This window comes from Onychomys torridus, chromosome 10 (genome assembly GCF_903995425.1).
Source record: "Onychomys torridus chromosome 10, mOncTor1.1, whole genome shotgun sequence".
NCBI lineage: Eukaryota > Metazoa > Chordata > Mammalia > Rodentia > Cricetidae > Onychomys > Onychomys torridus.
In genome coordinates this window covers 42,238,377-42,263,600 of record NC_050452.1, presented here as the reverse complement: position 1 = coordinate 42,263,600, position 25,224 = coordinate 42,238,377, and the positions used below count along the sequence as shown (strand labels likewise).

At 43.0% G+C, this 25,224-nt stretch overlaps 1 protein-coding gene across 7 annotated transcripts in view; it reads right to left on the bottom strand.

The window, feature by feature from the left end:
• The window catches only part of Atp8a1 (ATPase phospholipid transporting 8A1), a 224,799-nt gene that overhangs the window by 89,489 nt on the left and 110,086 nt on the right, over positions 1–25,224 (bottom strand). For all 7 annotated transcript variants that reach the window (XM_036201199.1, XM_036201202.1, XM_036201198.1 and 4 more), the window contains 3 exons: positions 21,063–21,147; positions 19,118–19,257; positions 2,456–2,594 (listed from right to left, as the gene is read on the bottom strand). In XM_036201199.1, the coding sequence (XP_036057092.1) occupies positions 2,456–2,594; positions 19,118–19,257; positions 21,063–21,147 (364 nt within the window). The remainder of the gene's footprint in view (positions 1–2,455; positions 2,595–19,117; positions 19,258–21,062; positions 21,148–25,224) is intronic.

Below are 25,224 nucleotides of genomic sequence, written 5' to 3'. Positions count from 1 at the left end.
GTGGAGAATTATATATGTATTCATTCTACAAGTTCTGTTCCTCTAGAAAATACTAATACAAATATACTATACATTTATGATATAAGTTTTTATATTTCAAGGACAATTTAGGCTGACTGCTAAAACTAAATGGTCTATTTATTAAATGTACTTGAGATGAAGAGACCTTAGCAATGACCTTCTAAAAGTGTGGTTCCATGCTATGTATAACATGAATGTTCAACTTTGGGGAGTTTTATATGTAATGTGCATGATCAGTATATAGAAGTGAATCTATATGTTACAGTGTTTGGACTATCCATACAAGAAGAAATGACTCTCCCTTTTCCATATTATTAGTATCACAGGTTTTGAACAACACCAAATACTTTCTTCTTTGTGAGACTTGTATTACAAATCACATTGTATCTCTCCCATCCTCAAATGTATGTGCTAAATCTTTGACTCTTCCCACTATGGCATGGATAAAGGGCCTTTAAGGAGGTAATGAACGTTAAGTGAAGTTGTGGCCTGCTATGGTCTGAAAAGTCATGTATTGCCTCAAATTTCAGATTTCTACTTTCCCCAAATGTGAGAAATACAGTTCTGTTGTTTCAGCCACCTAGCCTGTGATACTCTGTTATAGCAGCTTGTGAGGACTAACACAAAGACTTTGCAAGGTCTGGGAACTGCCTGTAGGGCGAAAGCCAACTGATAGCTATGTGTTAGAAACACCTTCTGGCCATAGCAAGTAGATCTAGCAGCTAAACAGGTCATTGGTCCAATTCTAGACTCTTAAAGACAACTGAAGAAATGTTACATTCACGTGCCACCGATGAATTGAATGTCCAGTCAGCAAGGTCTGAGAGGGTGTGTGTGTGGTCGTACGAACTAGTTTGGCTGTACACAAAAACCCCCCTGCAACTTTAAAGAGGGCATTGGGGCCTTAAGTAAACAAAGAGGTGAGCCTAATAACCTTACACATTTAGAGTCTTGAAATATCGAGTCTTAAAATATCTTGTTGTGGATGAGGAGAGGTTGCCTCCTCCTGTGTTCTCTCTGATCGCAACTACCAGCAGCCATCTCAGCTCTTGTGTTCTAGAAAAATTCACACTTGGGGACAGGTGTAGCAAGCAAGGTGTCAAGGTTTATTTCAGCAGGTGAGAGAGCAGAAGTGGAAAGCAAGTTTCTTCCCCAGAAGGGTGGCTCAGTTGAGTGGCAGAGGCACAGGAACGCCTCTAGTCCTTAGACTAGATATCTTGGTCTACAGTGTCTACCCCTCTTGTCATCTGTCTGAGTAAACTTCCCAGTGCTGTGATAAACACCTTGACCAACAGTAACTTGGGGAGAAAAGGGTTTATTTTACCTTTCAGTTCTATACCACAGCCCATCATCTAAGAAAGTAAGGGCAGGAACCTGGAGGCAGGACCTAAAGCAGAAGCTGTGGAGGAACATTGCTTACAGGCTTGTTCCTCATGGCTTGCTCAGTCTGCTTTCTTACATCATTTAGGAGCATGGGCCAGGGGTGGCGGCATCTTCAGTGGGCTGGGCTCTCCCACATCAATCATTCATCAAGAAAATGCCCTACAGCTTTGTCTACAGGCAAACTGATGGAGGCATTTTCTTAATCAACATTCCTCTGTAGTTAGAATTTTTTCTTTGAACCGCCAACCAGCTCCCAAATAAAGACAGAGACTTATGAATGCTAGGCTTAGGCTTGTCCCACTAGCTCTTTTAACTTAATTTAACCTGTCTTTATTAATCTAAATTTTGCCTCAGGGCTTTTTACCTTTCTTTCATTCAGTATGTCCTACTTTCTTGCTTCCTCTCTATGTCTGTCTGTCTGTCCTCTGGTGTCTCCCTGGCATCTCTCTTTTTTCTTCTCTTTGAGCCTAAATTCCTCCTCCTACTTACTCTCTCTGCCTGGAAGAACTGCCTATACCTCCTCCCTTGCTATTGGCCATTCAGCTTTAGCAATTCCTTAGACAGGCAAGGAAAAGCAGCAACACATCTTTACATAGTTAAACAAATATTCCACAACATTCCCCTTCCCAGATAACTCTAGCTTGTGTCAAGCTGACAAGAAACTAGCCAGGACACCACCATTGGGACAGTCTGAGAGAATGTTCTTTCTGGAATAGGAAGAGGTTTTCTTAGAAGTTATCCTTCTATACATTTCAGTCTGTTAGAATTAAGTACATTAGATACGAATACACATAAAGTTGAGATGTTCACTAAGGGAAAAGGCAATGATGTCATGTACCTGCTCCAGGTTGGAGGGTGGGGCTTCTTGCAAGGGAGGCAGAGCCTACTGAGACTGGCTTTATTGTTTGTTCCTACAGTCCTGCCCCTCCTCTTGCATCTGTTCAGATTAACTATCTCATGCTCAGACAAAAGCATCTTTAATTCATCTTATTAAAACACATTGGCCTGTTAGAGAGTATCAGGACTTAAAAATTTGAGGGGGGTGAATTACCAATATTAATGGCAGTTTCTTGCTTGTCCCCAGTAAGGATCCATATTTTGATGTCAGCTTTCATTAGCGTCTCTATGGTTTCAGGCACTTGGTCTTGTAATTTATCCTCAATGGCTGTAGCTCCAAGTAGCTGAAGATTCTGGAAAAAAAAAAAAGCATTAAAAATGTGAAGGGGAAAACTACTGGGTAAGGGCAAAAGGTAAAATATGTTAAAATCAGAGACAAAGGTAACTCATAGACTTGTACTTAAATCCCAACCATTCTGCTGTTTTCTTTCTTAAGGATCCTTGACTTTAATCCAATTATTTTGGCTGAGAATGGAATTTCCTGAAGCTGATTTACCTTAACTCTTTCTAAAGTAAGGATCCGATTCATAAAATAAAAACAAACACAAACTCTCTCCCCCACCCCACAATCTAGGGGCATTACAAAGTCAGCTAAAAAGAAGTAGGTGGTTACTGGAGACAAATCAGGAGAAATACTCTTGACCTGTTTAAAAACAGATTACAATTCACTTTGGTGCAGTGTCAGGAAATGCACACACAATAGAACTAAACATGATGAGGTGGGATAACAAAGTGAGCGATAGCATGAATCTCTAAGAAAACACAGTTAGTGTTTTTCACATGGCTTTAGACTTGTGTGCTGGAAGATGATATCATCACAGGGCTCTAGTGTATAGGGCATTATCTTTCACCTAAAACCAAATATAATCAACAGAGGCATACCTCAGGGATGCTTCAAATTTGGTTCTAGAACACCACAGTTGTGGTGGTTTGAAAGTAAATGGCCACCAAAGGGAGCGGCACTGTTAGGAGGTGTGGCCTTGTTGGAGGAAGTGCGTCACTATGGAGGTGGGCTTTGAGGGCTCATATATGGTCAAGTCACACCTAGTGAGACAGACCACTTCCTGTTATCTGCACGTCAAGGTGTAGGACACTCGGCTACTCCCCATGTCAGCCTGCACACCACCATGTTGCACCGTGATGATAATGGACTTCACCTTTGAAAATGTAAGCCACCTCAATGAAATGTTTTTCCTTGATAAGTGTTGCTGTGGTCATGGTGTCTCTTCACAGCAACAGAAAGCCTAACTAAGACAACAGCACAGCAAAAAGCCTAATGAAGCAAGTCACATGAACTTTTTGCTTTTTTCAGTAAGTATACCTTATGTTTATACAACACTATAGCCCCTTTAGTGGGTGATACCATCATGTATGAAAAAACAATGCAAGTATTTTAATTCAAAATACTTTATTGCTAAAAAACGTTAATGGTCACCTGAGCCTTCGGGAGTCAGATTGTTTTTGCCAATGAAGCATCTTGCCTTGATGTTGATAGCTCCTGACATGTCAGCTGAGGAGGCTTGCCAATTAAAATAAGACGAGGGAATCTCCCACATGGTCTATTCATTCCATGAACTGTTTTCTCTGCAGCATGCAATGCTATTTGACAGTCTTTTATCCACAGCAGAACTTTTTCAAAGTTGGACTCAATCATCTCAAAATTTGCCACTGCCTTCCTAACCAAGTTTCTGGAACATTCTAACTCTTTTGTTAACATTTCAACAATTTTCATAGCATCCTCCTCAGCAATAGATTCCACTGCAAGAAAGCACTTTTTGTGTGTGTTTGTTTTTTGTTTGCCCATTAAAGTTTTATCATATGACTATGGAAATTCATTTGCAGTCTCTAGCTCTTTTACTATAACTGCCATATACTGTTACTCCCTTACTGGGAGTCTTGAATCCCTGAGAGTAATCTTTGAGGGCTGGAGTCACCCTTTTCTATGATTCTTTAATGTGCTATTATTTTTACTTCATCCAATGAACCACAATGGCATCTAGGATGGCTTCTTGTTTCCAAAATGCTTTAAATTTACCCAGATCTATCAGAGTGTCACTATTGTACCTATATCCATTACAGAAAGTATTTAAGTATTAAGCCTTAAAGATTGAGCTTGCTCTTTGATTTGTGGGCTGCACAGTAAGTGTCATGCTGGCAGGCATGAAAACATTAGTCTTCCTTTGTTTATAAGTCTGTTAAAATCATTGGCTGACCAGGTGCATTGTCAATGAGTAATAATATTTTAAATTATTTTTTTCTCCAAACTGCTTTTCTCAGTAATGGGTATCAAATGTTCAGCATGTCATGTTATAAACAGATACGTCACCCAGGCTTTGTTGTTCCATATACAGAACACAGACAGAATAGATTCACTACAGTATAACCCTTCAAGGCCCAAAGACTTTCAGAATGGCAAATTAGCACCAGTTTACCTTAGTCACCCGCTGTAATTGTCCCAATTTGTCCCTTAGAAGACAGGCAGTGATTTCTCCTCTCTAGCTATGAATGTTTTGGGTGCCTTCTTTTTCTAATTAGAAGCCTGTTTGATCTTCAGTGAAAGTCCACTTGCTAATATAGACATCTTCATCAACTATTTGAGCTAGACCGTCTGGATATCCTGTTGCAGTTTGTGCATCAGCACTTACTGGTTGACCTTGAACTTCCCTGTATGGGGATGGATTCTTCATTTAAAGCAGTGGGGCCAATCTGTTGACTTTGAACCCTGCTCTGCGGCTTCCTCATCTCTATTTGCCTTCACAGAACTGAAGAGGTCAAGAGTTTGCTCTGGAGTGTGAGAAATCCATCATTGAACCACCCATACCAAGAGCTTGCTTTGAATTGTGAGAAATCCATCACTGAACCACCCATGCCAAAGGCTTGCTTTCAATTAGGCTTTGGTTCATTGGAATGCTTTAGCTGGTTTGATCTCCTAACAAACCACAAAGACATTCTCCACATCAGCGTCAGGATATTGTTTTACTTTTGTATCATTCTTGTGTTTATTGGAACTAGACTTTAACACCCTTTAAGAATGATAGTCACAGCTTGGCTAGTTGGTGAAAAAAGACAAACCTTTACCCTTTCTTGGCTTTAGATAGACTTTCCTTGCTTAGTTTAATAGTCTCTAGCTTTTGATTCCAAATGAGAGACATTCAACCCTTCCTTTTGCTTACATACTTGGAAGTGACAGTAGAGTGAATCTACTTTAAATATTAAAGCTCAGAGAACAAGTCCCATGGAGAGGGAGGGAGATGGAGGAATGGCTGCCTGATGGAGCCATGAGAACACACATGTTTATTAAGCTTACGGTGTTTCAAAGCAAGTACAATAGCAAAGTTTACTGAACACAGATTATAATAACAAATGCAATAATCAAGACAGGTCTGATTATTATGCAACAACAAAGGCAAACAATCTCAAGAATTACCAAGACTCAACAGTAAGACATGAAGTGAGCACATGCTACATGTGTATGTAGTTTATGCCTGCATCAGCTGGGGGTGCCTCTAGCTGCCATAGAAAACAATGACTTGGGAGACGGTTTGGTTTCCCTTACATAAGCAGGCTGGCGGTAGGTAGCGACTGGGAACTCAGCCACATCTTCACATTCAACTCCACATTCAATTCTCCTAATATCTCAGAGTGGTTGGCGTGGGCACAACTAAAATGGCTATTCTGAAGGCAGGAACAAGGAGTCAATAGCAAGTATATCTGTTTCTCATTTAGAAAACAGATCTGTTTCTACATATTTCAACATATTCCCAAACAAGGCCGGTTGGCGGGGCTATGTTAGAGGGCTGTCACTAATTATGTATTTAGTTTTCTTAGCCTCCATAGTGGATCTGTCAAGACAGAAGGATGGGTGGGAACGAGTGCTACAGTAGCCTCTTCCACAAGCGACACACAGAGGGCCAAGTATATGAAAGCTGTTCACATAGTATGGTTATCCAGATAGCCCCACCTCCTCCCTCAGTCCCTTCTCTAGTGACACCTGACTTATACAATGAAGCCAAATTCAAAGTTACTGCTTCTTTGAGCTTTCTGTTCAGAATTCAGCTAACTTTTACATGGTTTCACTTACCATACAGATTGAATACTTATAACGGAAAAATCTGAAATGGCACAAAATCTGTATGTGTCTGAGTACCAACAAGATGCCACGAGTGGGAAATTCTATATATGACCTCAGGTAACAGGTGGCAGTCACAATGTAAGCACAACAAGATGTGGACAATCACAACATAAAATCACCTTCAGACATGTGAGTGAGGGGTATATGAGAAAAATGAATTCCATGCTTAGATTTGGGTACCATTCCCAAAGAATCTCATTATGTAGACAAAGTCCCAAATCTGGGGGAAAAACCCAACCCAACCCAACCCAAACCAACAACAACCAAAGCTCAACAACTTAGCATGTCACACAAGGGACATTCAACCTGTGTTTAAATCTGGTGTTTGTGGGACTCTGGTAGGCTTGCAGAGATGTAGGATCACGTTATTTATCTTTGCATCCCAATGGCATCAAAAGTGAGCACTGGGCATGTTCACTAAGTGACAAACAAGACAAAATTTAAACCCAAATGTTCCAAAATACTGCTACCATGTAGACTACTTTCTTTTCAGTATGTTCCAAATCCCCTGAACAGCTATGGAACACAACTGATGTGTGACACTTAGTATATGACACAGAAAATGAGAAGGTACAGCTCCCCCCCCTTTTTTTTTTAAAGGAAGACAGTGTTATTTTATTATCTCTAGTAGGAAGCAGATTTGAAATCTATCATACCCTGATGAATAATTATCACTGAGGTCAAGGAGAAGAGGCAGAGAGGCTCAACGTCGGTGAAGCAGTATCATTGCTGCTGTATCCCAACATGCACACAGTGATTCTATCTGTTTCTGTGTCTACTTTAGGGTATTTGCAGTCACATCATTATGGCTCATATCCCCTCGAGGATAAAGATGGAGCTGGATTCCAATTTTAAATTTTCTATGGCGGCTTTATAAGGCCTTTTAACATTCATGGAGATTGTTCAGAGACAAAACCTTCAAAGTTTCTAAATTGGAAAAAGATTATCTTTTGTAATGTGTTTCACAAAACACTGAGGTACCTAGATAATTAGTGTGAGTCAAGATATGAGCAAAGTCATGAGAATTATATAAACACATATATTTGTGTAGTTCCCAGTTAAACTCTTGGGGAGAAAATGAGCTCAGAAAGTATATAGGTCCACATTACCACACACAAAGCTATAAAAATAAAATGACTTCACTAGAGAGATCATGAAGAAATCCTATTTGAAAGAAGGAAACAGTCTGGTTTTATATAGGCAAAGGAAAACATTTTAATCAAAGCAAAAATAATAGAAATAAACAAAACCGTAGGGATAGTCAGGTATGCTGAGAAAGGGGATGAGCAGGCCAGCATGGTGTGTGTCAGTGGCAGTTCTCACAGGAGTTTCTACAAGTGTCATGGACAGTTCTGAGCCCTCAGCAAATGGGCAGTGGTCCTAACCCGGGTCTGAATAAAGAAACACCGCACCCCAGAGGACTTGCATGTCCCTTGATGCTCGGTGCCCTGAGGACAGCAGTCACCGCCGTGAGTGGAGGGCTCTGCAGACGCCTTTCCTTCCTCTCAGTATTTATTGTGAGATTAGGATCTTGACTGATAGGCTGTTTTACTTTTGGGGAAATTAATATCTTTAGCTACACAGCTGTCATTAGAAAAAAAAAAAAAAGATGTGAACTTTGCATGCTTTTCCTGATCGCAGCACCACCAAAGTGTTCAGGCAGTAATCAGTTTCATCCCAAATATGTATTACCTTACACAGATGGCCATTAATGGCCACTGTGGGAGTTACATATTCAGAATGTGTTGAAACACCAGGAAATTCCCATGGTATTCATGGAATGAAAAAAAAAAAAAAGCCTAAACGCTAATTTTCCTTTCAAAATGTCACCATGCCAGAAGTTATAAAGGGTCAGGTTGATGACTCTTTGACATAATATGCATTTAGTTATCACAGAAAAATCATGGAATAATATTTAATTACATACAAAAGCCCTCAAAAATTTTATTTTCTAAAGTATGTATTCTTTTTTTTTTAAAGGGGAGATAAATGCAAAATTTCTACCCCAGTGAAGTTAAAAACTTTCATACAGAATATTTAGAAACTTCAAGTATATTCCAGTAACACATATTAAGATAGATATAGAAACTTTGTTTTTTTTTTCTCCCCTATCAATGCACGTATACTTTACTAAGTGACAGGTGTTCAGCGTGACCTGTATTTTCATATTAGCAAGTAGGTCATCAGTGTTTAGATACCATATCTGTGCTATGCTTTTAAATGAGAACAATACAATAATCCCACTCATGCCAGTTCACACTTCAGAACGCAGCACGGTCTGTCTGGCGTCAGTTTCTCTAAAGACAAAGATACAATACTGATATGCAGAGTTTACCCCCCCACCCCGGAAATATACACATAACCCAGCAAGATGCTTCCTGCAGGCATCAGTGTAAGGGAAGACGGTGGCCAGGAAGGTGAGGAGGGAGAAGCGCCCAGCACTTCCAAAGCAGAAAGAAGGGTCCAGACTCCGGGAAATGTTTCACATCTGTGATCTGAGTTTATGGTTCTTTGGGGGGGGGGGGTGTCAGTCAAATACACTGACTTCCAGAGTGGAAGAGAGAAGCAGGTGAGCTACGGCTATAGGAGGAAGACAACAAAGCAACATGGCCAGAGGAGCCACGCCAGAGGGAATCCGATCCAAACATCAGGTCCTTCATCATCTGTGGCTGACACTCTGCCTTTAGTAGCACTCTGCTCCTGAAAATGCTTTTCAGCCCCAGCGCTGAGCCACCCTGGTGGGCTGCCTGATTCCCTCTTTTATGTGCAGATCCCAATTTTGTGTTTAGGGATTAGCTCCTTTACACTGGCACACTCATGCCTGCATTCATTCATTCATTCATTCATATCAAGCAAGGAGAGCAGAGCAAGATAGTAGGGATACAATTGTGAGTTCCTTCCATCATGGAATTATAATTTATCAAGCAAGCCAGCTTGGTGGCTCATGACTGTAGTCTCGGCACGCAGGGCACTGAGGCAGGAGGACTGCTGTGAATCTGAGACTAGGTGGGGCTAATGTAGTGAGTTTGAGAGGGAGCTCCCATCTGAAAAAGAAGAAAGAAATCACTGGAAATGCTTGTTTCCCTTAAATTCTGCCTGCCTTGCCCTCAGTCAGGGCTCCTCATCTTAGCAGGCCTCAGCGACACACCATGGGACTCTGCACCTAGAATTTCTCATTGGTCGGGGCTGGTGGGAGGCCTGGGAATGTGCAGTTCCCGAGATGGTTGCTGGTTTGAGGACCTCACTATAAGAATTGCTGGTCTGGAGACGGATTGCCAAGTTGCTTTTCTTTAAACAATAATAAATAGTTCAGGGTTTAGAGGGTCACAATTCTCTGCAGCAACTTAATTCTATCATTAGGACATAAAACCAGCCAAAGACACTCTGCAAACAAATGGAGGTAGCTGTGCTCAGCAAAACTAGGCAGAGGGTGGATGCGGCCATTGGCCTGGCATTAGCAGACCTACGAACACAGAATGCCTGCAGTTGTCCAGTCTCTGCACCTGAGCCTGCCTGACTGAATACTCTGGCTATTTCCTTGTTTCGCATCTACCTTTCTCCTAGGCCTGGCTTCAGGACTTCCATTCCCAGGTCGTTCCCCCCTCCCTCTAATCCTAAACTCCAGGTACACTTCTTACCTGCAATATAGAGTTACCATCAGAGAAACATTGCTTCACATTACAAGAATGCTATGTTTGGGGGCTGAGGAGATGGGCCCTTGATAAAGGGCTTGCTAAGCCAGCATGGGGACCTGACTAGATCCCCAGAATCCACATAAAAAACTAAAAATAAAGAAGAGTTGGGTGAACGTGTGTGTTTCTAATCCCAGTGCTCCAGGAGGCAGAGGCAGGGGGGTCCCTGGGGCTTGCTGGCCAGCCAGTCTAGCCAGTCAGTAAGTTCCAGGCCAGTGAGAGACCATGTGAGGAAAAACACCCAAGGCTGCCCTCGGCCCTCCATACACACACATCCTTGAAAACACACACACACACACACACACACACACACACACACACACACACACACGTTTTTAGCACTCTGTACTTATAAATGATCATAACTGACAATCATTGGAAAGAAGTATCCGCTTAGCATGGCTACCTCAAAAACCAAATGATAAAACAAATTCTATATGACAGAAGCTAGAATGACTCTAACCCTAAACACTGAGCTAAGATGTAGGCAAACAGTCAGGAGAGGTGCAGAGAGATAAGAGATGCTCATTACAGACAGGTTGCAAATGTAAAGCCAGAAACGTGAGGAAGCCAATCCTGTTTGAGAAGGCGCCATTTACCCTATACAAGAACAAGAAATACCATGGAGCGTAGTGGTGGTGGTGATGGTGGTGGTGGTGGTGGTGGTGATGGTGGTGGTGATGGTGGTGGTGGTGGTGGTGGTGATGGTGGTGGTGGTGGTGGTGATGATGGTGGTGGTGGTGGTGATGGTGGTGGTGATGGTGGTGATGGTGGTGGTGATGGTGATGGTGATGGTGGTGGTGGTGGTGGTGGTGGTGATGGTGGTGGTGGTGGTGGTGGTGGTGGTGGTGGTGATGATGGTGGTGGTGGTGGTGATGGTGGTGGTGGTGGTGGTGATGATGGTGGTGGTGGTGGTGATGGTGGTGGTGGTGGTGGTGGTGGTGGTGGTGATGGTGGTGGTGATGATGGTGGTGGTGGTGGTGATGGTGATGATGGTGGTGGTGATGATGGTGGTGATGGTGATGATGGTGGTGGTGATGGTGGTGATGGTGGTGGTGATGGTGGTGATGGTGGTGGTGGTGGTGGTGGTGGTGGTGGTGGTGGTGGTGGTGATGGTGGTGGTGGTGGTGGTGGTGATGGTGGTGGTGGTGGTGGTGGTGATGGTGGTGGTGGTGGTGGTGGTGGTGGTGGTGGTGGTGGTGAGCAGGAGACTAGAAGCTCCAGGAAAGAAAGGTTGATGAACTCACATATTATGGTGATTACAAAGCCAAAGGATATGTGGGGAAGAGTTTTCAGTAAGGGAGATGCGGGGTCAGATCCACATTGTAGGAAGTTCACTAGTGGCTAATCTGGCATGGATTGGGAAGCTCGGTGACTCAGGGGTCAGTTAAGAGGCCACTGTTTTGCAATTTTAACTGTAGTGACCCTGGGATCTGGATGTGCCTGGAACTCTCCGAGCTATAGCACAAACTGGTTCTCAGAGCCAGCCAGGCTCTCCTGTGTTCTGCACTATGCAGAAGCAGGGGCCTCTGGGAATTTTCTTCTCAGCATCCCTTAGCACACCATGTTGCAGTTTCATCTACAAAGGAGCTCCCACGTCTTTCCTTTTTAGCTCAGGCTGGGCTACAGTATTAAAACCAACGACATTAATTCACTGGGATGGCTTGCTGGCTGCTTCTGGAGACATCATACAACTGGTTAATTCTTCCAAGGCCAAGAAAAGGGCTTTAACTTGATGTGTTTTTGAACCACAGAAATCACATTTGAACTCGTAAAGCTAAGGACTTAGCAAAGAAGGCCAGAACGTCACACACCCAGCTGAAAAGAATCAGGCTTTGGGAAGACGACTGGGTGTAACTCTCAAAAAACAACTCATCTATCTTATGAGAGTCAGAAGACAGCCATGCCCAGCGTGGAAAGTCTACCGTGGAGTGCTGGGAAGAAGCGAGCTATCACACCAGCAAAGGGGAGCATGTGATCAGAAACGGCAGGAACTCAGGAGTACTCTGAGATCATAAGTTGAAGGGAATCCATGAAAATCATGTCTCTCTCTCTCTCTTTTTTAAAAGAGTGTGCCAGAGAATAGGGGCTGCCTCACTTACTAAGTGGAAAAGTCCCATGTGAGCTGACACCTAGTCCTACCCCAAATGCTGGGCTAATATTATCCAAGTGCACACTTGATTATGTTTGATTTTTCAAGTCTCTGATATTTTTACATATTCCTGCTTTCTTCTAAACTGGGTTGGCAGTCTGACATATGGACTCTTAACACAAGACTGGAATTAAGACAGAACTTTATTTTCAATTCTTGTTCTGCCGACTCACATGGATATATGTCCTGTATCAAGTAACTTAAATTACCTCAGAATCTACTTTCACACCAGCAAGAAGAGAGTAAAATTACAGATTTAATAGGATTTTTCTGGGGATGAAATTAGATAGATCATCCCAAACTTTTTTGTGTAGCATATTAGGAAAAAAATAATCTTGAGTATTTTTAACCTACATAACACATCTCCAAATAACATACTTGTTCATAATATTAAAAATTGTATGCATTGTGAAGTACAAAAATGAAGAGATGAATGTAATCAGAAGTTCCAACATTTTCCTGACCATCCGAAAGGACAACCATCTTGTACATCCACTTTAGACAGCCCTGGACTGAATACTCAGGGTATCGGGGAGTTGAGGTTTGTGGTGCTATTGCCTGACTGGTATATGTGAAGTCTCGAGTTTGATCCCTGACCCTGAGGGAAAAAAAGACCAGGTGAACAGTAGAAGATTTGAAGCTTGGTCACTCGCTGCTCAAAAGGGGCAGGTTTGATATGCAGATGTGCTGCCAGGCTGCAGATGTGCTCAAGCAAAGAGTAGAACAGGAAACTACTGGACCTCTAAACCACACAGTCACTGGGACATCATACAAACGTTCCTCCAGCTTTTAGGACAAATGGAAGTGGCATTTGCAAGCCACTAAGAGTAGATGTGGTAGCTTTATTTGAAACGGCATTCCATGGTAATTCAGAAGTCTCTGTGAACCTGGCAGCCATCAGCGTTCAAGACAAGTCCTGTTTCCTATTAAGTTGAGTATTTCTCTAGGAATTCTCCAAGTCACTTCTCGCTACATGCAGCAAAGGGCACAAGGCTGTTGGACTCGGTCACACAGATGTCACGGTCGGTCTACACTATACCACATTAAGGCAATCTATAAATATCCTCCAAATATCAACTATACTTGGCGGGGAAGAGAAAGGAAACAGGGAAAAATATAAGTACAACATCATGACTTCAACGTCCTATCATAATTCCTTGTCTCAGGGCCCAGGCCTTAAATCCTGTCTAGAATTACATTTTTTTTTCCTCTCTCAGTGTGCTGTTCCTCTCCAGTCACTAAGAGGAAAGCAGAAGGTTTTAACCCACTCCCACTACTAGGCTTCAGAGCCTATCACATATCACAGATCAAGTACTTGCTGTTGAGTTTTTCCATCTTCTCCTTATATGTATATATAAGTACCATGAAAGAACATTTAACGAGCGAATAGGCCTATACTTCTAAAGAATGAATGACATAAAAGTTACCCACTCCCTTTCTAACACATTCAATTGATCCTCAGTGGCGTCACCTTTGCTGCCCAGGTCGTCCTCCCACACAGAAGTAGAACGAGGGGGCATCTTCTCACTAGGAAAGCACTTATTAGGCTCTCATTTCTGAATAATTTACCTAATTGAATAATTCATTTATTCATCAAATATTTACTGAGTGATTAACACAGGCCAGACAGTCAAACACTGGGACAGGGTGATGAATATGGTAATTATGGTCACCGCCAGCATGAAGCCTGAGTCTAGTGGATGATTTCCATTAATCACAAAACGTGAAGCAGGGCAAGATGATACCCAAACTCCAGCGTTCTGATTTCCCTTCCCAGCCCGTAAAGGATCCTCTGGCTCAAATGTTCACTTTGAAAAAACTTAGATCCCAACCCACAACTTGAAATAAAAGATAAAACTTTTATCATCCAGGAAACACTGTGTCCACTGGTGCATATGTATTGCATCTCACACTGTTTTCTCTAACTCTTCAGGTACATGACCTGCATTTGCAAACACAGACATCACGAACAGGTCACCTGTGCAGTGCTAAAGATGTCATTATTCCCCCCTAGTGAAACAAACTAAAATAAATATTAAAAAAACCCAACTCCATCCCTACTCTAAAAACACACAATCACATCTCAACGGATGGTTTAATTATGTGAAGGTAAGACCAGAGCCCTGTGTTCTGCTAATTTCAAAGGATATAATAGCAGCATCAAATGAGGAAAAGGCAAAAGTGATTGATGTGTCTGAGAACCGTTGGAATAAAATTGAAGACACAGGTTACAGTAAGAAGGTGAGAAATTTAATGAAGACAATCACCCACAGGACTTCAAGACCTCCTAATTATTGTTACTTCCAAGTCTTCCCGAGCACCTATCAGTACATGGATTGAAAACTTACATTTGTTTTAAAAATAATCTGATGTTTCAAAATGGAGGGCACACCTGAAGTGGTTGCACAAGGTGAGACAGTGAGTCTGAATATAGTGCCTGTCCTCCCGGAGAACGAGGTGAAGGAAAACAAAACAGGTCTGCAAAATGAGACAACTGCAAACTCTCTCAGGCGCGCGCCAAGGAAGAGAGAGCAGAAGGTGCTGCGGTCCACAAAGTGGGTCAAGAGCGGGAGGACTGGCCGGGACATCGAAATCCTCCCTAACCGCTGAGGACGCCGGCCCTTCCTAGTGATTCAGTGACAGAGTACTGGTAACCGATTCAGGAGACGACTTCTCGGGATTAGGATTCTTATTCTCAAGAGGAAAGCAAGCGCTGGAACCCAAAGACTGTCTTTGAACAATCATGAGTACATTTTACAGACAGATGCTAACATCCCAGAGCTTCTCTAACAATAACTGTCAACAGAGAGAGCAAAGAGGGCAGAGTCTGGGACATTTTAAAGTCTCCTATGTTCTGTTCCAGGTAGTATGGCCCTTGAGGGTAAAGGGATGCATTCTGAGACACAGATGTCCTGGAAGAAAAGTAGCAGGGTTACAGACAGGGTGAATGTCAGTATTCTCTCTGATGTGGTCTATTTGGCTCGACCTCCCATCCATCCATCCATCCATCCATCCATCCATCCATCCATCCATCCATCTTTTTGAGAAAGAGCCTACCCATGTAGTCCTAGCTGGTCTGGAACTATCTATGTAGATTAGGCTGGCCTCAAACACAGTGATCCCCCTGCCTCTGCCTCCTGAGTGCTGGGATTAAAGGCATGTGCCACCACACCTAGTCACATATTTTCAAGCTTATGCAGGAGTTATAACTCCCAAAGGAAGAAGGCTTTAATTCAGTTTTAAAAACCGAGTTACTGGTTTGGATAAACACTGGAGGGACATGTGACTTTACAGACTTCATAACCGCAACTTTAATTGTGCCGTAAAAATTTCACTTACTCGGTCATATATTAAAAATAGTGTTTTTTTAAGGAGAAACTCTAAAAATCTTTCAAATGTAGAAGGTTTTCAGTGTAACAGGACTCCTGTATCCGTGGCATCTTGTATCACTAATTTGAAGATGCTCAGAAGCATCTTGCATGACAATGATGCTCTGATCTTTTACAAAAGCACATTTGTAAGGCATCCACACACACAGATGTAACATGATACGGTTTACATCCTGCACTCAGTGGAGCCCAGAGTCCTGTGAAGCCTCTCCTGGACCACCATGAGGCAAGGTGGAGACAGAGGGGAGGGCTGGAGGGGCTTCTCTCTATCCTTCATACTAACGGGAGCAGCTTGGCTATCATCAATTGTATACCTTATGATTTAGCCAATGTTTCTTTTTCTGGAAAAAGAACAAAGAAAAAGAAAAGCAAAAACCTCTCTCACAGTTTAAAAATTAACTGTCTTCCACGTTCAGTCCAATACTGTGGACTACATGCTAACGGATTCCAAACACATTAAGAGTAGACTGCACAATCGTCCTGTGTCTCAGCCTGTGTGTCTCAGCCAAGGCAGATGAACTCTGAGGCTCGTGACAGTGGCACTTTAAGCCAGATGAGACACCTACAGAACTGGTGGTCTCCTTTGTTCAAGCGTCTCACTAGGCCGTTTGCAAGGGAAGTAGTCACCACAGCTTCTGAGTGGCGATCCAGGTCATTTCAACACAGAGGGGAACCTCAGACAGACAGCAGGGCCATCCTGCACAGGCTCACACACACTGAAACCCCGCGGTCCTCAAAGGAACGGGGCTGGCAGAGACACTGTCCAGAAAAAACTAACTCAGGCTCCTGGTCCCCTGTGTTGTTTTGCCCAACTTTTCCTGGTCCCCCAACAACTACTGTTCTCCTTGAATGGCAAAACAATCTTTGGAGGGCCTTCATTTCAAAAGCTTCCTTCAGACCAAGAGAGTGGGTCCTTCCTGGAAGTTCCTCACCCAAGGAATCTGTACAGACCACAGTGGTGTCTAGAGGCCTCAGGGAGTTGTCCTCATTTACTTAGCCACCCCTTGGTCCAGGTCACCTCCACTATTCAATGAATGTTAATTAAATGCATGCCTGAAGGAGGACCCTATGTTAGAAGTAGGAAAGCATACAAAACCCTGTTCTTAGAATAGGCTGGCTGAAGGTGGGACCCTGTCTCCCTACACTTCTATGTCTTAGATTTCTCAACATGGGGCTTATCACAAGTGTTAAAAATCAGCTAGCTCTAACCCCCCCGCATCCTTTTAAGAGGCAATCTATGTGAGGTTTCTGTAGCTGTATACTATTGAAGGAAAAAACAAAAAAAACAAGTTGCCAGGAAACTTAAATTTTAATATAACTCATGATCGCCATCTGCTGGACAAAGATTGAATGTGTATCCCAGTTAAAAGGTGGAAGTTTTTAATCACAGATGTCTATCATCTAGGTATCTTTCCCTTAAGTAATATATAAGCATAATATTCATTAAGTTATTTTAGAAACAAGCTACCATCTCTAAAGTGATTACAGCATGTTATGGAGACAGGGGGCTACCTTGAGTTTTATGTGGCATCTACATATATCAGAGAAAAACACCTCGGCCAGAACAAGATGCTCCCTGGTATGACATAAAGGAGAGGGTATGGGGAGTGGAGTGGGGTGCGTGTGGGTGAAGGGGAACTAGTCCTGGAGGTCCTGGTGTTGGTTGCCTTCCGACACAGGAAGCCCCTAGTTTTGTAGCAGAGAGGAAAAAATGCCAGCCTCACCCACCTGCAGGCAAGACCAGATGAACTGCACCTCAGAGGGTCCCATGATCCCACGGTGCACCCTGGGGCAGACACTAAGGGAATCAGGTAACTGGGCAGTGACTGAGTGGCAAGATCAAGCTAGAGTGAGGGTCCCGGAAAACATCAGAGCATGGGGCTGTGGCTAGTCCTCTCCTGAACTCTATGACCTTCGTCCAGTGTCTTAGCCTTTCTGTCACCTGGATTGCTTCATCTGTAGGCAGGGACAATTAGTTCCACAAAAGTTCTGCTACACCACTAGGCACACAGGAAGGACTACACAAAATGCCTACTGTCGTTAATTAAGGACACAGGCGTTCTTGCTACTGATACAGCAGCGACCACAGAATATCTATCACCGTCAGCCCGAAGAGACTTGACTTCTTTAAGTGTAAAATGAAGGTATTTGACAGACGTGGTGAGGGAACACAGGAAGTGGCCGCAGCCCCGTGAGCGCAGGAGACAGTGCCGGGTTATTCGCTGTTGAATTACTTACTGTTCATTACGAATCCACGAAGCTGTATTATTTCATATTACATTAACGTATTAGTTATAAACATATGAATTATGTCTATGCTTCAATATGTATGTCTCCCTCTCTCTGAGTGTGTGCATGTGTGTGTGGGTGTGTGTGCATATATTCCCATGTGTATGTATGTGCCTGTGTGTGCGCGTCCGTGTCTGTGTGTGTCCCTGTGTGTGTGTGTCCCTGTATGTGTGCGTGCGCACGCCCCCCTGTATGTGTGTGTATGTGCCTGTGTGTGCATCCGTGCGTGCATGTGTGTGTGTGTGTGTGTGTGTGTGTGTCCCTGTGTGTGTATGTCCCTGTATGTGTGTGTGCGCGTGCGTCCCTGTGTGTGTGTATGTGCAGGTGTGTGCATCCCTGTGTGTGTGTGTGTGTGTGTGTGTGTGTGTGTGTGTGCATCCCTGTGTGTGTGTGTGTGCATCCCTGTGTGTGTGGGTGTGTGCATCCCTGTGTGTGTGTCCCTGAATGTGTGTGTGTGCGTGCATCCCTGTGTGTGTGTGTCCCCCTGTATGTGTGTGTGTGTGTGTGCATCCCTGTGTGTATATATGTGTGTGTGTGTGTGTGTGTGTGTGTGTGTGTGTGCACGCGTATGTCCCATGCAGTGATACAGAAGCAATGGGATGCACCAGCAGGGAGATTGTTTGAATCATGACACAAAACTGGAAAGAGTGATGATCTCTATACAACAATACCTAGTCCTTGGGCCCATTCAGCAAGATTTTAGACCATAGTAAGATTTACTAATTTGTTGATCTTGAGAATCAATAGTAAGGTCTGTGAAAAAGTAGCTGAATGGGAGTTAGAGAGACAGAGGTAGACAAGAAAAGTGAAAGCAGGCTCAGTGGGATTGCAGCTTCTCATTCCCAGAAGGCATTGTGAGGAGAACTTGAAGACACCGAGGACCAAGAAGGAGAAAGAAAGGATCCAGGGACCCTACAGTATACCCATGTCTGCATCCATTTAGGGAACTTCAGCCTTAGGCCCTTCCCATCCTGAAGGGATAAAGTGCTTCTTTACCTTTCTCTGTTAGCCTTCTGTCTTCCTGGTCCATGCCAGGAAATGAACTCAGCAACCCCCTGGACAACCCCCGGCAACCTGCTCCACATCCTGCTTCTGCTTCTCCTGGTCAAAGCCTACACATCTGCGGAAACGGGTTGTCAGTGGGTGGCCACGGTCCACGCACCTTTTCGATCAGCTCGTAACTCTCCTCCAGCTTCAGCAGCCTGTTCTGCACCGACGTGGATGCTCGTTGGTAGACAGCCCGCCACTCCTCGAAATCACTCTCGGAGATCTCAGCCACAGCAAAACACAAAGTCCTCAGCCCTGCAGAAGGCAGCATGCCCCAGCACACCATCAAAGATTCAGTCACAAGTCTGACGGTTCCATTATTCAACAAAATCCAATTTTGAATAGTCTCACTGAATTCAAACAATTTGTTGATGCGTCAGTTTAATTATGACAAAAATCTCAGTATCAAATGTCTAGAACGCTCTTCCAGCTTTGAAATTTTGTACCTTGCTTACAATTTCAAGCCCTTTTATCCCTTCCTCCACATCTAGGCAGACTTTTCTAGAAAACTCATCTTAGCAAGTTGTTCTTGTTCGAAACCCCCTAGCTGTTCCCCAGGATGAGGTCCCAAACCTGGAGTGTGGCTCAAACACTTCAACTGTTGTCTCCTCACACTCCTCTCCATTCATTCACTTCCTGTGGCCATTCACTTCCTGTGACATATGGGGTTCTAAATTTGCACTCACTGCCCAGGGTATCCATTTTACCACTCTTGCCCCAACACCCCTTCACTGTCTGCAAGACAGCTCTACCTCCTGAGAGAGGAGCAGAGTTACTGACCACTGGGTCACTCGAATATTAGGGCTGGATTAGAGAAGTTTTCCTTTTCCTCTTTTGGGAATGGGGCTGGAAATTTACTTGGGGGCAGTGTGGGAATAGAAGTATCCTTTGGTCCAAGGGCAGGAAGAATGGGGTCGTGGTGGGGGCCAAGCCAATTCAAATGGGGGACCAGAGCTGTGCAATACTGTTACCAAAGAGGAGGTGTCCAGACCTCCAGACCTCCAACCCAAACCTGTAGGACCTGCAAGTTGGGCAGTTCAAACCTGGCACAACCAGCCAGGGGATGTGCTCAAACCCAGCACAACCAGTCAGGGGATGTGCTCAAACCCAGCACAACCAGCCAGGGGATGTGCTCAAACCCAGCACAACCAGCCAGGGGATGTGCTCAAACCCAGTACAACCAGCCAGGGGATGTGCTCAAACCCAGTACAACCAGCCAGGGGATGTGCTCAAACCCAGCACAACCAGCCGGGGGATGTGCAGGTTTCTGAGCTCTGGCATTCTTGGGAACTTGGAGAACATTATGTCCTGCTATTCTAAAGCCTATTATTGATTTTGGTCTAATGTTTTTAGAAAACATTCTTATCTTTTCAAAGACCTGATTATGAAGAAACAAGAACTTGAGCAGGGGTCAGCCTAGCTGAACCAGGAGCCAAGATGGAGATGGGTGATTTAGATACTGGGTGAACACGCCCATCAAGAGCAGCAGTAAGTTTCTACATGTTCTTCATGTAACGACCCTCAATTCCACTCAACTAATCCAGAACATTTTTTAGACCCTGTATTGCTCGCCTCAGACATCATCATGTATTTCAGGAGAACAGTTAGGGGGCTGATTTTATTTACCACAGACTCCTAGGCCTCACACAGACACTGTCACGCGGTGGGGCTCAATAAAAAAATGTCAAGTTATAACAGTATAATAACTGTTTACATAATAATATAGATACTTCTTTATTATTCAGATTACAGAAGCTCAGTTATTTTATTTTCTTAAGTAATTCCAACAGATACAAGGTAAAGCATTTAGGTATCCATTCTAAAAAGTGACACAGATTTAAAGGTCTTATTACTTCAAATGGGGCGAAGTCTCCCAGTACTTTTTTTTTTTTTTTAAGGAAAAAAACTTGGAATAGTGCATAGGAACATCTAAGCTATCATCAACAACCAATGCTTCACCTAAGGAATTTGGAAGTAAAACAGTCAATGACCATGTAAGATACCAAAAGTCTATGATTTCTTTGTGTTTCAAACATGTTCTATTTCCATATAATGCTCACCTTCCGTAGCAAACTGTTCTAAGTGTTTTAGGGTGATTTCTTTGTACTTGGAAGTCTCTGCAAGTCTTTCATAAATTACTGTGTCCTGGAAAATAAGCAGAAGGCACAGTGGATTCATTAAGCATCCTGGATTTAATAAGACTGGAGTCCGCAACATTATTTGTCTCCAATCTGTACAAAAACTCCCAGTGTTTTCTTTTAAGCACAGAACATTTATTTGTCTATGAGTAACAATGATTCCCCAAAGACCAGAAGGAATACAGCTGGATCTGTGGGTTTGGGTTTGCATCATGGATTCAATCAATCACAGGCAGAAAATATAATCTGGCCTGTAAGGTTTGGTCTGCAGAGAACATGCACATGCTTTTTCTTGGGATAATTCCACAAACAGGACGATGGTATTTTCCACATAATGTTTGAGACGCAGTAAGAATCACAACTCATCTAGAATTGGCTGGAAACACAGAGAAAGGACCTAGTGTAGTCATAGAGTCTGGGAAGTGGAGGCATTGGGCGGCTGTGTAACATACAGAGAGAGCGCTATCCCTGAAGGTTTTGCGGGATTTTGTGAATTGTATTAGCGGAGAATGCTCTTAGAACTCAGGGAATATTGGGAAGTGCTGGCTGGACAGAGCCTGTCCTACGCAGTTCTCCAGTGAGCTGGAGCCTCAGTGGCTACAGTGTGTACATAAAACTCATCCAACCGTAGAACCTTCCAGGGACAAGAGTACCTTTATGGGTCTGTGCTCACAGAGGCACACTCAAGGCAGCACAGGACCGCCAAATGTCCCGAGATGTTTGGCGGGGACACGATGTCTCTGACTGTGTCCAGCTTTACAACTTGGTTGACTTCATTTGTAAACTGGAATTCCTGGATCAAAACCGATATTTCTTTGAAATTTTCATAGAGTGTGTTTTGATCCTATTTACCCCTCCTCCGGCCCATTTTAAAGTCCCCTTGGCTTTAGCGTTGCACACCAGTTGCTTTTCTCTGCTCTTCCCTCCTTTATAAACTGCCTATTGTTCCCTTAGTTATTCGCTGGCTTTGGTTTAATGTCTTAAAGAACTTCAGTATTCAGCCTTCGTGACTTTTTATTAGACCAGGAAAAAATAAATCATCTACCTGCAATTACTCTCTCAGTGGTAGTACCCACTGTGGGGTTTCTAGTCTTGGGCTGAGATCTGGAAGCTGACTAATGGAGTATGATTTAGAGCCCTTGAGAGAAACACAACCAAGTGGCCTCACAGCAGATGGAAGAGCCCAAGCTCCAGTTAGAAATTTCTTCTCATTCGTCAGTAGTGGGACGGGAAGGGAAACAGGGAAGGAAATGACAGTCTGTGATCGTAGCTTCTTCCTGGGAGGGTAAAGAGTTACTTGGGAGTTCTTTTTATTTTTTATTTTTTATTTTTTTATGGCGGTTCATGAAAATTTCCACGAGGTTAACAGAGGCCATTTTCAGAGGAAGAAAATCTTTTAAAATCTTGGGAAACAGAAGTGGTGAGTGAAAGTGGGGGGAGCTTAAATCTGCAGTAGGTCTAAGCATACTGGTGCCCAGAACAATCAATGAGCTGTCTACAGTCTTCGTGGTATTGAGAAGAGCAAGGGAGGGAATGTGGCCTTCAAATGACACTCACAGGGGTTGGCCATGCTCGCCTGTGAAGAATAAAATATTTAAGAGATTCTTTTGGGGATACAAAGCCCTCACAAATAAATTTTTCTTAATTAAAAAAAAAGAAAAAATATAGAAACACACACAAAGATATTTATTATTATGATTTTAAAAAGAGTCTGCCATATTTTTAGGAGTGAAAAAATTCCTCCACAGACACTAGAAGAGGTATATGCCATCAGGTCAGACTTACAATGTATGGAAGGACCCTCAAGGGATTTGGTTATCTTGTGTCCTGGCCCTCAGTAAGGAAAAGCACAGTGACCAGATATTCTTGGGGATGGCACGGCACAGCCAAATCACTATGCCTGTGGGTGGGCCTGGAGCTTTGAGGAAAGTTTAATCCATGGTTAATCATTCCTTTTTGGTGACCATTCACTCAAAAAATTGTTTTCCTCTTGCTTTTTATCTTTTTGTTCTTTGGAGACAGGGTCTCACGCAGTTCAGGTAGGCTTTGAATTGATTATGTAGCTGAGGATACCCTTGAACTCTGATTTTCCCGTTTCTACCTCCTAAGCACCTGGGATTACAGGCATGAGACACCACCTCTGGCTCCCACTGTGTTTTAGACTAAAATTTGAATTCAGCTCTGTATTTAAAAACATATTTTTGTCTATGTGCATGTGCCGGTATGCATGTGTGTGTAGGCACATGCATGTGTGTGTAGGCACATGCATGTGTGTGTAGGCACATGCATGTGTGTGTAGGCACATGCATGTGTGTGTAGGCATATGCACGTGTGTGTAGGCACATGCACGTGTGTGTAGGCACATGCATGTGTGTGTAGGCATATGCATATGGAAGCCACTGGTCAGCCTTTAGTATTATTCTTCAGGAGCTAGTCATCTTCTTTTTGTGAGACAACGGCTCTCACTGGCTTGTGGGGCTTGCCCATTGGCTATACTGGCTGTTAGACAAACCCCAAAGATCCCCCTCTGTCTCCATTTCTCCTAGGATTATAAGATCATGCTATTTCTTTTTTCCTTCTATATAGGTTCTCAGGATCAAACTTCATGCAAGCATGAAGACCTACTGAGATATTTTCCCAGCCTCAACTAAAATATATTTAAAAAAAAAAAAAAAAAAAGAATAAACAACTTGTGTAGGGTTGAGGTCTAAGGAATGATGGGAGAAATAGTCTTCTCCAGGGAAGAGCACACCATTTGGTTATCCAGTACCAAATGACCAGCTCTAAAAACATACTGTAGTGGTTTAAATAAGGATGGCCCCCATATATTTGAATACTTAGTCACCATGGAGTGGAACTATATGAAAGGATTAGAAGGATTAGGGGGTGTGGCATTGGAGAAAGTGTGATACTGGAAGTGGGTTTTGAGGTTTCAAAAGTCCACAACAGGCCCAGGCTTGCTCTTTGGTTTGGCTTACAGATCAGGATGTAGCTCTCAGCTACTGCTCCAGTGCCTGCCTACATGCCACTGTGGTCCCCACCAGGTGATAATGGATTAAATCTCTGCAACTGTAAGCAAGTCCCGACTAAACACTTTCTAAGAGTTTCCTTGGTCATGCTGTCTCTTCCCAGCAACAGAACAGTGACTAAGTACGTTCAAGTAACATGACACAGACTGACCAGGCTGTATTTAGAAGTATATATGCATATAAATAAATGCATGTAACAATTCATGAAAAAAGAGGCTGTGAATTTGAAAGAGAGCAAGGAGCGGTCTGTGGGAGGGATTGGAAGGAGGGAAGAGAAGGGAGAAATGATGTCATTATTGTGCCATACTGAGTGTGTGGTGATCAGAGAACAACCCACAGGAATGGGTTCTGTCCTTCTGCTATACAGGTCCCTGGGATTAAACTTAGGTTGGCAAGCTTTGGGTAATTACCTTTATTCATTGAACAATCTCACCAGCCCATAACATGCTCATATTTAAATACACACAACACAAATATTTTCTGTGACAGACTCCATTAAGAATTACCTAGACTTTGCACTGATATAGTAGAGAACTGCCCAAAGCAGCTGATTGTAGATACAGTTTATTTTGGATATAGCATAGAATTTTAAGAGACACGTACTTTGAAATTTTTGGTCTCCTTAAGGTCCCTGTAGGATCAAGTGTGTTAGTCAAGTTTCTCAAGTTTTTCTGTGGATTACAGTAAACTTACTAAATAAACTAAAGTTTTATTTGAGTAAATGGTACTTTTCTCTAACTGGCTATGATTGCAGATATAAATTGTAAACTGTCTATGCCTCCATTTTTAATTATAAAATTAACAAAACAAGGTATCTCCTGTACAGAAACTCTTAAAAAGCAGGAAATACACATCTCATGCCAAACCTATCAGTATTTCTTTATACTGTGTGTTACATGAAATGTTCAGTACTGTCTTCTGTTTTACTAACTTTATTCTCCCTTCAATTAGGTCTAATCCAGAATTTGCTTCATTTATTGATTTAAAAAAACTGCTTAAGATTTCTAATCCATCCTGCATGTTTACCAGATCCTCTTCCCAGTTTCTTTTACAAC